General features: G+C 42.4%; 1 protein-coding gene across 1 annotated transcript in view; it reads right to left on the reverse strand.

The window, feature by feature from the left end:
- amot (angiomotin) overlaps nt 1-17,666 on the reverse strand; it is a 79,810-nt gene that overhangs the window by 41,247 nt on the left and 20,897 nt on the right. Inside the window, exons 2-3 of the mRNA XM_062048367.1 lie at nt 13,171-14,132; nt 7,457-8,027 (exon numbers count right to left, since the gene is read on the reverse strand). Of these exons, the coding sequence (XP_061904351.1) occupies nt 7,457-8,027; nt 13,171-14,069 (1,470 nt within the window). The 5' untranslated portion in view covers nt 14,070-14,132. The remainder of the gene's footprint in view (nt 1-7,456; nt 8,028-13,170; nt 14,133-17,666) is intronic.

A 17,666-nucleotide genomic window follows, 5' to 3' on the forward strand; every position in this document is an offset into this window, starting at 1 on the left:
TGCTAGAAAAGGTTTGATCAAGTAAAATTACTCAGAGAACAGTGGTAGGTATGAACAACACTAACCTATTTATTATTAACCGTCTGAAATGGACGTATGCTGTCTTTAATTTGAAGTGGAGTGGTAATTTGTTTTGGGCAACACCTAGTGGCCACAAGAATCCATTAGATTAAGCTCACCATGACGAGGTACATTGAATGATGGGGACACATTTGAACCTGGATACTTTCTAATATGCTTCTTTCTGCCTTGGAGACTTTGTATGTGTAAGTAATAAGCAACTATACTCATTTGATACTTGTTTATATTGACACGTGTTGTTTTAGACTGCAATATTGTTCCATTAAGGACACATATTACGTATGTTTAGCTTGTGTGCTATTGTGTGCTTAGCTGCTAGCTCCTAGTAGCCTACAGTCTACTATGTTTACCTTTTGTAAATGACGACTAAAATACAAAAAAATAGCTTTTTTTTGCATAAGTAAACACGCTACAGGACTGCTTGTATTGGAGCTTGTACCTGCAAGTTGATATAATTTGTTATCAACATTGGATCGGGACACTCCTAATAGTAACAAAGTAACAAATACAAAACGTATAGTACCAGTAAAGTTACTGCTCCAAAAATGTTGTCATTATCAACTTAAGTAACTACTATGTTACTTTAATCTATAAAAAAGATAAAATACTGTATGTCAAATGACTTTGCTTTCAATCACTGTAATTGCAGTCAAACAATTTTAGTTTAATCAGATTATATTGTAGCTGGTGATCAATTATATTGCAAATATGGTGCGGATGAAGCCTAATTTGCAAGTGAGCACACCAGTCTGAGCCTCCCCACGCAGCTTTGCACTGACATATGCATTAACCTGAACAACACACTCAAGGTAACATCTGCGGTTAAAGTACAGTTAATCCGGAAAGAGTTCACAGCGCTTCACTTTTTTTCATATTTTGTTATGTTACAACCTTAATCCAAAGTTGACTAAATTCATGTTTGTCCTTAAAATTTGACAGACAATACCCCATAATGACAATGTATTTACATTTTTTTCTTAAAATTTTGCAAATGTATTCAAACTAAAAAATTCACATCTACATAAATATTCACAGCTTTTGTTGCTACACCTTTGGCAGCAATTACAGCCTCAAGTCTTTTTGAATACGATGCCATTAGCTTGGCACACCTATCTTTGGGCAGTTTTGCCAATTCTTCTTTGTAGCACTTCTCAAGCTCCATCAGGTTGGAATGGGATGCATTGGTTTTCTTCCAGGATGTCTCTGTACCTTTCTGCATACATCTTAGTCTATTCAGGGAGTTGACCAAGAACCCAATGGTCACTCTGTCAGAGGTACAGCATTCCTTTGTGGAGAGAGGACCATCAATCAATCAATCAAAGTTTACTTAGATAGCCCTTAATCACAAACATCTCAAAGGGCTGCACAAGCCAGAAGGACATCCATCTCTGCAGAAATCCACCAATCAGGCCTGTATGGTTGAGTGGCCAGACAAAAGCTATTCCTTCATAAAAGTTTGCCAAAATTCCCCTAAAAGACTCTCAGACCATGAGAAACAAAATTCTATGGTCTGATGACACAAAAGATTGAACTCTTTGGCGTAAATGCCAGACATCCTGGATGAAAACCAACACTTTCCATCCAACCTGATGGAGCTTGAGAAGTGCTGCAAAGAAGAATGGGTGAAACTGCCCAAAGATAGGTGTGCCAAGCTTGTGGCATCGTATTCAAAAAGACCTGAGGCTGTAATTGCTGTCAAAGGTGCATCAACAAAGTATTGAGCACATTCTGTGAATACCAGTGTGGGTGTGATTTTTAGTTTTTAGTAAATTTGCAAAATAAAAATAAAATAATTAACTTTTTACATTGTTAGATTTTTGAGGAAAAAATTAATTTGCTCAAAAAGGTTCATTATGTCTTCTTATTCATATACTTTTCAAATGTTCTTGTTATCAGACAATATTTTCAGTACATTAGATGACATTTTTACCTGACATGTTTCGACTGTCGACATTCAGGTGACAAAAATTAAATTATTGCATTTTGGAATAAGGTTACAATTAGAGATGTCCGATAATATCGGCCGATAAATGCTTTAAAATGTAATATCGGAAATCATCGGTATTGGTTTCAAAAATTAAAATTAATGACTTTTTAAAACGCCGCTGTACGGAGCGGTACATATCCGGTAATACACGGACATAGGGAGCAGTACAGAGCAGTTGAGTCTCCCAGTCAGCAGCCCCTCCCCTCTCTCGTCTCTCACACACAACACAGGAGTTGACGACTGCAGCATGAGAGGTTTACTGGCGACGCTTGATGACCTCATCAAACCGCCGCGAGCGTAGCATAACAACAACAAGAGTGTGTTGTTGCCGGTGCTGTAGCCATGGCTAACAAGCCAGCTCGCTCGGTGACTGACTAACGACACCATGTCTATGGTTTGGGATTATTTTAAAGTGTGTCTGACGGATAAAAAACTGGCAATTTGCAATGACTGCAAAAAGTTGGTTATGCGAGGAGGAACCAAGACGTCTTCCTTTAATACAAGCAATTTGATCTCCCACCTCTTCAAGAATCATAAGGAGATACACGATGAATACAAGCGGAAGATGGATGAAAAGCAAACACCGAAAGCAGCTTGCAGTGAACAGAGGTGCCCTGTCTCAACGCAGCATTTCAGAAGCTCTGGCTGACTGCTAGGCCACTTCAAGCACTCACCACTAGCTTGCAGCACATTTGTGTTACTCATAAAAATACGTTAGAGCAGGGCAGATTGAGCCAAATTTATAATTTCCTGTTATACATTATGCCAGGCAGTCTACTAAAGAAGGACTATGTTATAGTTTACTTTATTACTCTAGTATACTCTGGACTGAAGCTGTGTGCCTTCATTGTTTTTGTAGCTGTTGTTTTGAAGCATGTTTAAAAAATTAAAAAAATAATGCACTTTGCGAAAGTCAAAGTATAGTATTTCCCATTGTTGTAGTGGGTATTAGGATTGTCTCAGGGAGAGCATGTACCAAATTCCAAGATGCTGTTAAAAAGCATGTTAAAAAAAATAATGCACTTTGTGACTTCAATAATAAATATGGCAATGCTATGTTGGCACTTTTTTCCATAACTTGAGTTGAAGTTGTTCTTATATTTTGGAAAACCTTGTTACTTTGTTTAATGCATCCAGTGGGGCATCACAACAACATTAGGCACAATAATGTATTCATGCGTTCGTTACGTCTCGTCTCGATTACTGTAACATATTATTTTCGTGTCTCCCTATGTCTAGCATTAAAAGATTACAGTTGGTACAAAATGCGGCTGCTGGACTTTTGACAAGAACAAGAAAGTTTGATCGCCTGTACTGGCTCACCTGCACTGGCTTCCTGTGCACTTAAGATGTGACTTTAAGGTTTTACTACTTACAAATAAAATACTACACGGTCTAACCCCAGCCTATCTTGCCGATTGTATTGTACCATATGTCCCGGCAAGAAATCTGCGTTTAAAGAACTCCGGCTTATTAGTGATTCCCAGAGCCCAAAAAAAGTCTGCGGGCTATAGAGCGTTTTCTATTCGGGCTCCAGTACTATGGAATGCCCTCCCGGTAACAGTTAGAGATGCTACCTCAGTAGAGGCATTTAAGTCCCATCTTAAAACTCATTTGTATACTTTAGCCTTTAAATAGACCCCCTTTTTAGACTAGTTGATCTGCCATTTCTTTTCTTTTCTCCTCTGCCCCCCTCTCTCTTGTGGAGGAGGGGGGGACACACAGGTCCGGTGGCCATGGATGAAGTGCGGCTGTCCAGAGTCCGGACCCGGGGTGGACCGCTCGCCTGTGCATCGGTTGGGGACATCTCTGCGCTGCTGACCCGTCTCCGCTCGGGATGGTTTCCTGCTGGCCCCACTATGGACTGGACTCTCACTATTATGTTAGATCCACTATGGACTGGACTTTTACAATACTATGTCAGACCCACTCGACATCCATTGCTTTCGGTCTCCCCTAGAGGGGGGAGGTTACCCACATATGCGGTCCTCTCCAAGGTTTCTCATAGTCATTCACATCGACGTCCCACTGGGGTGAGTTTTCCTTGCCCTTATGTGGGCTCAGTACCGAGGATGTCGTTGTGGCTTGTGCAGCCCTTTGAGACACTTGTGATTTAGGGCTATATAAATAAACATTTATTGATTGATTGATGTGTTAATTCCACAACTGTATATATCGGTATCGGTTGATATCGGAATCGGTAATTAAGAGTTGGACAATATCGGAATATCGGACATCGGCAAAAAAGCCATTACCGGACATCTCTAGTTATAATATAACAAAATGTGGAAAAAACTAAACGCTGTGAATACTTTCCGAGTGCACTGTAAATGAGCATGTGCAGACTTAATAAATTGCGTGATTAATTAGTGTTAATACATGACTAATGCAATATTCTTTGTGATTAATCGCATGCATTGAAGTGGTAACTATGACAATGGTGGGCTCAAAATAAATACATTTTTAAATGTATAAATACATACAGCAATGTTAATAGGAAGACTCTCACACTCTCACTCTCTATTTTGGGTTGGTTGTATTTTTTTTTTTTTCACCAAGGCTGATAATAAACTCATGATGTTTCGGGGGCCAAATTGAAGATGTCGACAGCCCGCACTTGGCCCGCAAGCTGTAGTTGGGACACCCCTGCTTTAGATGCTCTCAAGCTGGCTATGGGCGTGGCATCGGGACGCACCTGAGGCTGATTGCCTCATCAGCCGCTTAAGCAGAGTGTTTGCTAATAGCAGACACCAACTCTTTGACTCGTGTCTTCCATGCCACTCGCAGACATCACGGCGTTCCCGTTGCTATCTTTAGAGATCGACTTTTCTGGCAGTCATTTGGACTTCCGTTTTCTCTCCGGCACCTCCCCTGCATAAGGTGCCTCTTTACCTTGCCTCCAGCCGGAAGACTCCTGGTTTATTAAGTCTTTGTTTGTGTCTTGTTTTTATGGTACTTGTTTTTATGTACCATCTATCTTCATTCGTTTGCTACCTTAGTTGTTATCATACTGTTGCTTGGAGACTATCAAAATACTTTGTAAAAACGCGCTTCTACCAGAAGCTAACACAGACATTGTATTTAATGCTTTTTAACGCCATTTAAAGCCTTATTTTTGCAGAATCAATGTAATAATTTTCAGTGTTTTTTAATGACCCGCGGATACCTGATTAGCTCAGACTTATTTAGGCTTAAATGTCCGATTATTAGGTGTGTAACTGCCCGACATCAGCATGTATTACCTGTAAATGCTTAAATTTATTCAAAGGTAAATGCTATTGACAGTGTAACAATATCAACACCATTTTTAAACTACTTTGTTATTCTAATTGTTTTACATACCGTTGTTTGAGCGAAACAAAGTCAATATTACACAATAACTAAACGAAATCAAATCTTCTAACTACTACTAATTTCAGTCAGGTCCTTGTGTGTCCAGGGAATAATTACTAGAGTTTGTAAACATGAAAAATATATTTTAAAAGTATATATATTTTGAGAGAATACAAATATCGATGTAATCGATCATATACCAACAATACACTTGGTATTGACACCAGCAATTTATGGATTGTTCTGCCCTCCTCTTACGTGTTGTGTACTGACTCTGACAATGCTGACACACCAACAGTTGTTGTTATGGGGACACCCTTAAAAAACCCAAAGTGCTACATCTAAAGGGGATATCCCAAATAAATTGAATTAAATGTATATAATTCTCTCTCTAACTCTATTAATCTACTTGTTAATTTCCTGTTAACAATTGCTTACTTTTTGCTGTAACACGCTTCCATCAACACTTCTTAAACTTTACTAAACACTTGATTCTTGGTGTTGTTTCAAGCTAGTTCCGCTTGAGATATTAGCATGCCTGCTCCTGGCTTGCTCTCGAAGTGTAAAATGTCCAGCCTCGTCCTCCAGTGATGAGAGTACTTAAGATACTAAGAAATGCAGTTTATTTGCCGCAGTTGAGGTGATTATTATTAACTTAGGGGAGCATCTCCACACTGTGTATAGAGACACATCATTAGCTGCTAGTCAGTTATCAGCCGGGCCCTAAAAATAAATAAAGTTTCAGCCAGAGGACATCTGCGTTTGTGATCAGCATTAAAAGGCATTAATCAGCAATGGCGATCACACACTTTTTCATGGAAATCTGTCGATACTGATCGGTGGTAGATCGATTGGCACATCCTTACTCCTAGTTGGTAATCATTTTTCTAGAGATATCAGGGACTATTATTGCCTATTTTGAATGATTGGCCCAATCGATCTTTATCGCAGCTCAGTCCTTGGGTTTACAGGCTAAAGATTGTACTCGCATGAAAGATTCCTTCAAAAAGGATGGACACAATTAATTTTCCATATCCCTTGTTTCCATGTAAAGTAGATGTTGATACTATTGATACCTAGTGTAGTATCGATACTAAAGTGATTATATCAATATTTATATTTTTCTTGTTCTTACAAAATACTCCTTTTTTGGTAAGGTATGTTATTGTTCAATGAGTAAGTAGGATACAGGAAGGCTTTGAGGGCAAAACCCAAATTATTCAAATGGAAGCAATTGTCACGTCTGGGTCGCATGTTAATGCGCTGGTCGTTTCCCCAAGATGCGGATGGACGTCCGGAAGCAGCGTGCAGGTGAGAGAGATTATTTATTTCCAAAAACCAAGCAAGAATCCAAAAACAGAAAAGTGTGCCAATTGCACAGGAAGCTATGGTAAAGGTTTAACCAAAGACTAGCCAAAAACAGGAGAAAGAAGTAAGGATAACCAACGTAACTATTGCGTGTAGCAAACAAAACAGCCAGGCAGAGTGTGGCGAGAGGCAGGAATAAATAGCTCTCTGATTAGTGACCGGGAGCAGGTGAACGTCCCGACCACAAATCAGAGGCAGCTGACAATAATCAGCACCCATGGCAACAATGACAACAAACTCGGGTGCAGACACAGAACTAAATCAACAACTAAGGAAATACTAAACTTAAACAAAACATGATCCGGGCAACGGATCATGACACCAAAAGTAGTTTTTGCTTGTGTTTGGTTATTGTGCATGAGCCAGTTTATTTTGTTTAAAAATTATGTATTGGCATTCAATACCACACATTTAATACATCATCTGACTTACAACAATACTAGAACATTCTACATGCTTTGTAACTGAGCTACTATGTGGAACAATTTCCCTTGAGGATCAATAAAGTTTGTCTAAGTCTAAGTGTACTTACTATACAACATTTTCAGTTCTAGAATCTATTGTCAAAGTATCGGAACTGAACTCAAAATTGAATTGGAGGCCAAAAGTGTTTATCGAGTTTGGAAGCCAAAAATTTTGATCGGGACATCCCTACATATTTCACAACAAAAAGTCTTCTAATGTTACCTTGTGCAGCTTGATGACTTTCTCACGACAGGCCTCCATTTCCTGCCTCAGAGTTCTGTTCTCTTCGGTGAGCACATCCACCCTCTGTTGAGCTTGTGTTATCATCGCAAAGGACTCTCCCTGTAGGTTTGAGTAAGAATGTAGATGGGGAAAATGTCCAGGGGGAACAAAGGGCTGACCCTGGGGAGGGAGCGGCCCTTGGAAATGCTGCAGTTGATATGGATGATTTTGTTGCTGTTTGTTGTAACTCCGTGGTGTGGAGCTGTAGGGGCTGTTGGGGAAACCATGACATCTTTGTGGTGTTGGGTTCATAGACAGGGGGGGAAAAGGCTCCCCTACCTGATGGGAAACAAAACCCTGTAGATTGCGAAGCCCCATTCTGGGCAAGGTCTGACCCTGACTGTGTGGTTGTTGGTGCAGGAAAGAAGGGTGAGAGGAGTGAGAAACACTGGGAACGCTACAGAAAGTAGAAGACTGGGCGCGGGACAAAGAGCCAACAGAAGTGACAGAAGAGGTGGGGCTGTGCTGGTGAAGGGATTTCTGGAACGTGCCTGAACCATCCTTACTGGATCTGAGGAGAGTAGAACACAAATGTTTTGTTAACACAGCTTTCCCAAACAGTTGGTCAATCTTCAGAATTCTTCTTCAAAACACTTGCAAATAAAAGTTCTGGCGCTCGCGTTATCTCCAAAAATGTACGGACACCTATGTGGTCACACAATTGTATTTACCACAACACTTTACGGCACTACAAGTCACAATGTTGTTGGCTCATTGTGGTTAATTCTAGAGCTGCAACAATTAGCCCTTAATCGCAAGTGTCTCAATGGGCTTCACATACTCTCAATAACACCACCTGATCCAAGCTCACATCCAAGTGAAGAACAACTCAAAAGACCGCAGCTTGGTAAAAATAATACATTTTGAAAAGGGATCGCAGATGTAGGGACCCTCCTTCCAGGGTGATTGGCTGCAATGGAATAATTATTTAATTGTTAAATTATTAGATAATGTGGGAGCCCAGTCCATCGGGAAGCTAACAGATAGTCATAGGGGGATATTCTTATATATACAATACAAATGATATACATTTGGCCGACGATTAAGCTAGCAGTACTATTGTCATAACGTGATAATGCATGTTGACACAGTCTAGATGTTTCCTGCAAATTTCACAGCGACATTGTAGCATTCTTGCTAGCAAGCTAGCGGCTTACTAAGCCTCCACTCCATAGCAGCCAATAAGGTAAGTTTATTACAAGTATCACTGGAGGATGAGGATTAGCTAAACATGCTACACTTCACACCATAAGAGGATACAAGAAGCCATACAGTCTGGAACGGAGGCAGCATGTCTGCGATGTGGACGTACTTTAATAGAGATATAGTCGTGGACAGCGGTCTACAAAATGTGCAATGTGCAAATATTAAGAGGACAGTGGCGTTCTTTCAAGGATAGAAAGTCCAGCTGGAGCAGAAATATTGCCTTAATAGTCATCTGAGGTTAATAGCTAATGTTGTATTTGGGTCAATAGCATTTATAACTATTTCTGCTCCTTTTCCTTCTCAATTTATTTCAATGCTGTATAAATTATTTGTATTTAATAATGAGTTACTAAAACTAAAACATAAAAGGAAATTATACCACCATATATAAGGTTGTGGTGATTGTCACATTTCATGTTGGCCCACTTTGGGCACGCCTACACTCTTATTAATATAATTGTTAAATTTGTTTACAAAAATTGTCATTGAAAACCGAATCGTACGAAAACTGTGGTATCACTGTCTTTCATTTTCTTGCTCTTCACAAAAAAAAAAAAACTTTTCACCAACTGTTAAAGGCCTACTGAAATGAATTTTTTTTATTTAAACGGGGATAGCAGATCCATTCTGTGTCATACTTGATCATTTAGCGATACTGCCATATTTTTGCTGAAAGGATTTAGTATAGAACGACGACGATAAAGTTCGCAACTTTTGGTCGCTGATAAAAAAAAGCCTTGCCTATACCGGAAGTAGCGTGACGTCACAGGAGGTAGGATTCCTCACAATTCCCCGTTGTTTACAATGGAGCGAAAGAGATTCGGACCGAGAAAGCGACGATTACCCCATTAATTTGAGCGAGGATGAAAGATTTGTGGATGAGGAACGTTAGAGTGAAGAACTAGAGAGGCAGTGCAGGGTGTATCTTTTTTCGCTCTGACCGTAACTTAGGTACAAGGTCTCATTGGATTCCATACACTCCCCTTTTTCTATTGTGGATCACGGATTTGTATTTTAAACCACCTCGGATACTATATCCTCTTGAAAATGAGCGTTGAGAACGCGAAATGGACATTCACAGTGACTTTTATCTCCACGACAATACATCAGTGAAGCTCTTTAGCTACTGAGCTAACGTGATAGCATCTGGCTCGAATGCAGATAGAAACAAAATAAATAAATCCCTGACTGGAAGGATAGACAGAAGATCAACAATACTATTAAACCATGGACATGTAACTACACGGTTAATAATTCTCAGCCTGGCAAAGCTTAACAATGCTGTTGCTAACAACGCTGAAGCTAACTTAGCAACTTAGCAACCGGACCTCACAGAGCTATGATAAAAACATTAGCGCTCCACCTACGCCAGCCAGCCCTCATCTGCTCATCAACACCCGTGCTCACCTGCGTTCCAGCGATCGACGGCGCGACGAAGGACTTCACCCGATCATCCGTGCGTTTGGCGGCTAGCATCGGCTAGGCGTCTGCTATCCAAGTAAGTACTCCTTGTTGTGTTGCTACAGCCAGCCGCTAATACACCGATCCCACCTACAACTTTCTTCTTTGCAATCTCCATTGTTCATTAAACAAATTGCAAAAGATTCACCAACACAGATGTCCAGAATACTGTGGAATTGTTCGATGAAAACAGAGCAGTTTGTATGGTGACACATTGGGTACGAATACTTCCGTTGCCGTCGTGACGTCACACGCATACGCATCATACATAGACGTTTCCAACCGGAAATTTAGCGGGAAATTTAAAATTGCACTTTATAAGTTAACCCGGCCGTATTGGCATGTGTTGCAATGTTAAGATTTCATCATTGATATATAAACTATCAGACTGCGTGGTCGGTAGTAGTGGGTTTCAGTAGGCCTTTAAAGAGTTCTTGTCTAAGGCAAATCAGCCCAGGATTCAACACAGGGCTATTCAACCACCAGCCTGGGGACCAAATCTTACCCTGGGATGACACTATTCTGGGCGCTGAGTTCAGTTCAAAACTTAGGAGATAAACATTTTTGCAGCAAATTCCAAAAAACCTTAGAGTTCTTGTGTTGAATGGGGGTACTTAGACCACTGTAAACACATTGGCAGAATTTTGCGTTAACATTTTAACCTTATTAGTAGGGTTTGGCGATATAGACAATATATGATATAAATGATAAGAATTTTTCCAATGATATAGTTTTTAATACTATAATCATATCATGATAATGTATGTTGGTTCATAGCTTCCTGCTGTGTCCTGCCAATTTGACAGCAACAAGCGAACAAAGGTGTCCTTAATACACTGCAGAGTCCTCTCGAACGTCGCTAACATCCCTCCGCAGTGTTCTAGATACTCCTAAAATACTAATCCTCGCCTCTATGGCAGAAAATAATCTATGTGTTTTACAAGTATGATTACTGCAGTACGATGAACAGCTAAATATGTTAGGAGGATATGCCAACTGGTAAACGCTAAGCAGGAGCTCTTGATTGTAAACAGCGGTGGGCAGATCTATACAAATAGCGACAGTAAAGTACCAAGTATAGTATCAAGTCAGGCATCAGGTCGATACTGAAGTGGTTAGACTGATTATAAACTTGTAATGTACACTCAGGTGTTCCTTAAAGCAACTCTTTAATTAAGTCCTCTCCTTTTTGGCAGTTACACATTTTTTTCGTAATGTGTTTTGTCTAACTAAGGTGTTGCTGTACCTTGTTTACTTCATTTGCAACTATTCAAAGGCCTACTGAAACCCACTACTACCGACCACGCAGTCTGATAGTTTATATATCAATGATGAAATCTTAACATTAAAACACATGCCAATACGGCCGGGTTAACTTATAAAGTGCAATTTTAAAATTCCCGCCACACTTCCGGTTTAAAAACTCCTTTGGATATTATTTATGCGCGTGACGTCACAAAATCCACGGAAGTGGTTGGACCCCATCGGACCCGATACAAAAACCTCTTGTTTTCTTCAACAAAATTCCACAGTATTCTGGACATCTGTGTTGGTGAATCTTTTGCAATTTGTTTAATGAACAATGGAGGCTGCAAAGAAGAACGTTGTAGGTGGGATCGATCGGTGTCTTAGTGGCTAAGTACAATACTTACAGCAACACAACAAGGACTACTTACTTAGCAGACGCCTAGCCGATGCTTGCCGCCAAACCCACGGATGAAGTCCTTCGTCGCGCCGTCGATCGCTGGAACGCAGGTGAGCACGGCTGTTGATGGGAAGATGAGGGCTGGCTGGCGTAGGTGGAGCGCTAATGTTTTTATCATAGTTCTGTGAGGTCCGGTTGCTAAGTTGCTAAATTAGCCTTAGCGTCGTTAGCAACAGTATTGTTAAGCCTTACCAGGCTGAGAATTTTTAACCGCGTAGTTACATGTACATGGTTTAATAGTATTGTTGATCTTCTGTCTATCCTTCCAGTCAGGGGTTCATTTCTTTTGTTTCTATCTTCATTTGAGAACGATGTATTGTCGTGGAGATAAAAGTCACTTTAAATGTCCATTTTGCGTGCTCGACTCTCATTTTCAAGAGGATATAGTATCCGAGGTGGTTTAAAATACAAATCCATGATCCACAATAGAAAAAGGAGAGTGTGGAATCCAATGAGCCAGCTTGTACCTAAGTTACGGTCAGAGCGAAAAAAGATACGTCCATCACTGCCTCTCAAGTCCTTTACTGTAACGTTTCTCATCTACGAATCTTTCATCCTCGCTCAAATTAATGGGGTAATCGTCGCTTTGTCGCTCCGAATCTCTCTCGCTCCATTGTAAACAAAGGAAAATTGTGAGGAATATTACCTCCTGTGACGTCATGCTACTTCCGGTACAGGCAAGGCTTTTTTTTATCAGCGAGCAAAAGTTGCGAACTTTATCGTCGATTTTCTCTACTAAATCCTTTCAGCAAAAATATGGCAATATCGCGAAATGATCAAGTATGACACATAGAATGGATCTGCTATTCCCGTTTAAATAAAAAAAATTCATTTCAGTAGGCCTTTAAGTCAAACTAGTAGTGTTCCTCAAGGTCCCATTTTAGGGCCCCTCTATTTATTATCATTTGGGCTATTCAACCGATGGCCCTTGAGTTCAGTTAAAAAAAACTTGTGAGAGACTAACATTTTTGCAGAAGGTCAGAGCGCTTCTGTAACTCTAACAAAATAAATAGACAAAAATCAAATGCCTCCTGTAGAGGACGCTAGTTTTTCGAGTATACAAAATAAGACGAATAGTGCAGGGCCTCAGCTTCATGGAAATGTGGCCTCCAAAACAATTCAGTTGAATATCCCTGATTTAAGAAGTTACACGCACACAGGATATTCATTTCTGTGATTTTAAAAAGGATTTCAACTGCAAATGAACATTTTTCAAATCCATAATGACTAAACAGCATTTGTTTCTTTGCTTAATATATCTCAACTATAGTATTTCTCTTACCTAAATGAGCCATACTCTGGTGGGGGCTGATATCGGACATGGGGCACTTCCCTGGACTGTTCCTGATAAAAAGGACCTCCAGTCTCTTGCTGCATAGTCGGTAAGTTCATTCCTTTAAAGGGGTAGTCTGGAGGTGGGCCCCGATGCTGGGGCTTGTAGTAATCACCTGGCTGCCCTGCAGGTGACAGCTGGGGGGACAGTGAAGAGCTGATGACAGGAGCATGTGACTTAACACCACTCGTGGCCAAGGACAGCTGCATTAGTCGTTCGCTTAGAGATCGAACGTGACCTTGTTTTAGGTCCTTCAGTCCATCATCTTGGAGAACCTTTACTGCCCCGTTAACACGCTGCACGGTGGGCCGACCTTCTGTGCGCATTTTGGCATCCGTTACCCCAGTGACATAGAAAGCAGCTCCCCCTGAGGTTGGGAGTGAGGCCTGCTGGGACTGGTTGCTCTGTTGCTGAAGCTGAGGAGGTGGGCCATGACCACGGAAATATTGTGACTGAACCTTTGCTTCCTCGTAAGTAGGCAGTTCCTCCAAATTTAGGCACAGACCCTGGGTAGTTGAACCACATCCACTGCTTCCACCTGCACCAGTTATTGAACCAACTCCCCCTCCGTTGCTTCCACAACCTCCTACTACTCTGGATCCCAACTTCTCCAAGCTGTCTGTCTGTAGCTCTTGTCCCTGGGGCTCCTGCCGGGCAATGTGGGGGGTCATGGAATGGTCTTCGGATGGACCACCCTGCCCGTGCCCTCCACATCCAGGTCCTGCTCCTCCCTGCTGTTGCTGCATCACAAAACTCCGATTCATCTGCTCCTGCAGGAGACGTTGCAGGACGGTACTATTGCCGCCTCCTGCGCTGCTGTTCGGTGATTCTTCTGCTGCGGTCCTCATCGACCCTTTGCACGGACTACCTGATTAAAAAGGAATCCAAGCTCCCCTCAGTGCCTTTACTTCCTAAAAACAAAGGGTGAACAATGTTGAGAAACATAAGAACACAGTGTGAAGTATGGACGACATCTGTCATTTTCAGGTGTGCACGGTAAATATTGTACAGATCAGATAACATTAAAGGGGGCCTATGATGATTTTTATCCACACCGAAAACATTTATTTGTGGTCTAAATCAGTGTTTTTAACTATAGGGCCCAGGGCACATTGTTAGGCCGTGAGAGCCCCCTCGAGGGCGTCAACAAATATCTGTTTCTCTGCTGTGGTCCGCATTGGCCCGATACTCAGTTATAATACACTTTTCCACCACTTATGGCAGTAATGACAATCTCAAACAAATAGAAGAAGTCTTCAGCTTAAGTCATAGAGAAGTTTCTGAAGCGCAAAAATTATGATTTAAGTGGTGGATCTGTATTTTAATTTGCACTTAAATTTCAATGACAGTTGTGTTAAGAAAAATGTTCATTAATAATGTAGTGTATTTATATTAGCACTACATACTTATATATAAATTAATTTTTCATCAGTTATTTATAAGTCTCTTTTTCGTGAGTACTTTTTTCCCCCTAATTAGTCTGACCTAAGCCTAAGGTTTGTGTAAATTGATAATAACATTTGTGATTAAACCATGGTTTTATATCATTTGACAATGTTGTTAACCTGTTAAACAGTAAGTAGGTTATTATATATATTACTGTAATTATTGAATACGATTAAAATCAAGGGTAAGATCACTAATTCAGTGTTACTATTTGAGTGGGCCCTCAGCCCCTCTGCAGTGGAAAAGTTGCGTTCCAAGGTCAAAAAGGTTAAGAGCCTGTGGTCTCCAACCACCGGGCCGTGGGGTACTGGTCCGTGGATCGATTGGTACCGGGCCGCACAAGAAATCTAAAAAAATTAAAACAAATTTTTTGTAATTAAATCATCATAAAAAACACAAGATACACTTACAATTAGTGCACCAACCCAAAAAACCTCCCTCCCCCATTTACACTCATTCACACTCATTCGCACAACAGGGTTGTTTCTTTCTGGTTCCTACATTATATATCAATACCGATCAATACAGTCACCAGGGATACAGTCCGTAAGCACACATGATTGTATTTTTTTATGACAAAAAAAACCAATAAAAAAAACCGCTGAACCTGCACACCGCTTGGCCTCGACAATAGAGGTGCGGAACATGGTCCACTCGGACTCAATGTGCAGCACCTCCCTCGTGACATGTTCAAAGTTCTTCCGGAGGTGGGAATTGAAACTCTCTCTGACAGGAGACTCTGCCAGACGTTCCCAGCAAACCCTCACAATGCGTTTGGGCCTGCAAGGTCTGTCCGGCATCCTCCCCCACCATCGCAGCCAACTCACCACCAGGTGGTGATCGGTAGAAAGCTCCGCCCCTCTCTTCACCAGAGTGTCCAAAACATGAGGCCGCAAATCCGATGACACAACTACAAAGTCGATCATGGAACTGCGGCCTAGGGTGTCCTGTTGCCAAGTGCACATATGGACACCCTTATGTTTGAACATGGTGTTCGTTATGGACAATCTGTGACGGGCACAAAAGTCCAATAACAAAACACCACTCGGGTTAAGATCCGGGCGGCCATTGTTCCCAATCACGTCTCTCCAGGTTTCACTGTCGTTGCCAATATGAGCGTTGAAGTCCCCCAGTAGAACACACCTCAATCCCACCAACACATCTTCCTATGAGGAAACAGTGCCTGGGGAATCTGTGGTGGGCTCTCCTATTTCTGGGGCTGAGGTTGCTGAGGTAGTTAAAAAGCTCCTCAGTGGCAAGGCCCCGGGGGTAGATGAGATTCGCCCGGAGCTCCTTAAGGCTCTGGATGCTGTAGGGCTGTCTTGGTTGACAAGAGTCTGCAGCACCGCGTGGACATCGGGGGCGGTACCTCTGGATTGGCAGACCGGGGTGGTGGTTCCTCTCTTTAAGAAGGGGAACTGGAGGGTGTGTTCTAACTATCATGGGATCACACTCCTCAGCCTTCCCGGTAAGGTCTATTCAGGTGTACTGGAGAGGAGGCTGTGCCGGATAGTCGAACCTCAAATTCAGGAGGAACAGTGTGGTTTTCGTCCTGGTCGTGGAACTGTGGATCAGCTCTATACTCTCGGCAGGGTCCTTGAGGGTGCATGGGAGTTTGCCCAACCAGTCTACATGTGCTTTGTGGACTTGGAGAAGGCATTCGACCGTGTCCCTCTGGAAGTCCTGTGGGGAGTGCTCAGAGAGTATGGGGTATCGGACTGTCTGATTGTGGCGGTCCGCTCCCTGTATGATCAGTGTCAGAGCTTGGTCCGCATTGCCGGCAGTAATTCGGACATGTTTCCAGTGAGGGTTGGACTCCGCCAAGGCTGCCCTTTGTCACCGATTCTGTTCATAACTTTTATGGACAGAATTTGTAGGCGCAGTCAAGGCGTTGAGGGGATCCGGTTTGGTGGCTGCAGGATTAGGTCTCTGTTTTTGCAGATGATGTGGTCCTGATGGCTTCATCTGGCCAGGATCTTCAGCTCTCACTGGATCGGTTCGCAGCTGAGTGTGAAGCGACTGGGATGAGAATCAGCACCCCCAAGTCCGAGTCTATGGTTCTCGCCCGGAAAAGGGTGGAGTTCCATCTTCGGGTTGCGGAGGAGACCCTGCCCCAAGTGGAGGAGTTCAAGTACCTCGGAGTCTTGTTCACGAGTGAGGGAAGAGTGGATCGTGAGATTGACAGGCGGATCGGTGCAGCGTCTTCAGTAATGCGGACGCTGTATCGATCCGTTGTGGTGAAGAAGGAGCTGAGCCGGAAGGCAAAGCTCTCAATTTACCGGTCGATCTACGTTCCCATCCTCACCTATGGTCATGAGCTTTGGGTTATGACCGAAAGGACAATATCATGGGTACAAGCGGCCGAAATGAGTTTCCTCCGCCGGGTGGCGGGGCTCTCCCTTAGAGATAGGGTGAGAAGGTCTGCCATCCGGGGGGAGCTCAAAGTAAAGCCGCTGCTCCTCCACATCGAGAGGAGCCAGATGAGGTGGTTTGGGCATCTGGTCATGATGCCACCCGAACGCCTCCCTAGGGAGGTGTTTCGGGCACGTCCGACCGGCTGCCCTTTGCCACGGGGAAGACCCAGGACCCCTTGGGAAGACTATCTCTCCCGGCTGGCCTGGGAACGCCTCGGGATCCCCCGGGAGGAGCTGGACGAAGTGGCTGGGGAGAGGGAAGTCTGGGCTTCCCTGCTTAGGCTGTTGCCCCCGTGACCCGACCTCGGATAAGCGGAAGAAGATGGATGGATGGATGGATGGATGGATGGATGGACACACACACAAATGAAACACCGACTAAACCATCATTTATCTGTTGGAAATGTGCGCTGTTTGAATGTATATCTTGAAGTTGTCACAACTTTTTTTTCCAGAAACGGTCGAAAATAAACTTCATAAACATTATATAGATTCACATAGTCACAACATTAGGTACACCGGCTTACTCTCTGATCGATTCAGACTTTGTATTAAAAAAAAAAAGCGTACTTTATGTATGTTGGT

Source organism: Entelurus aequoreus, linkage group LG05, assembly GCF_033978785.1.
Source record: "Entelurus aequoreus isolate RoL-2023_Sb linkage group LG05, RoL_Eaeq_v1.1, whole genome shotgun sequence".
Lineage (NCBI taxonomy): Eukaryota > Metazoa > Chordata > Actinopteri > Syngnathiformes > Syngnathidae > Entelurus > Entelurus aequoreus.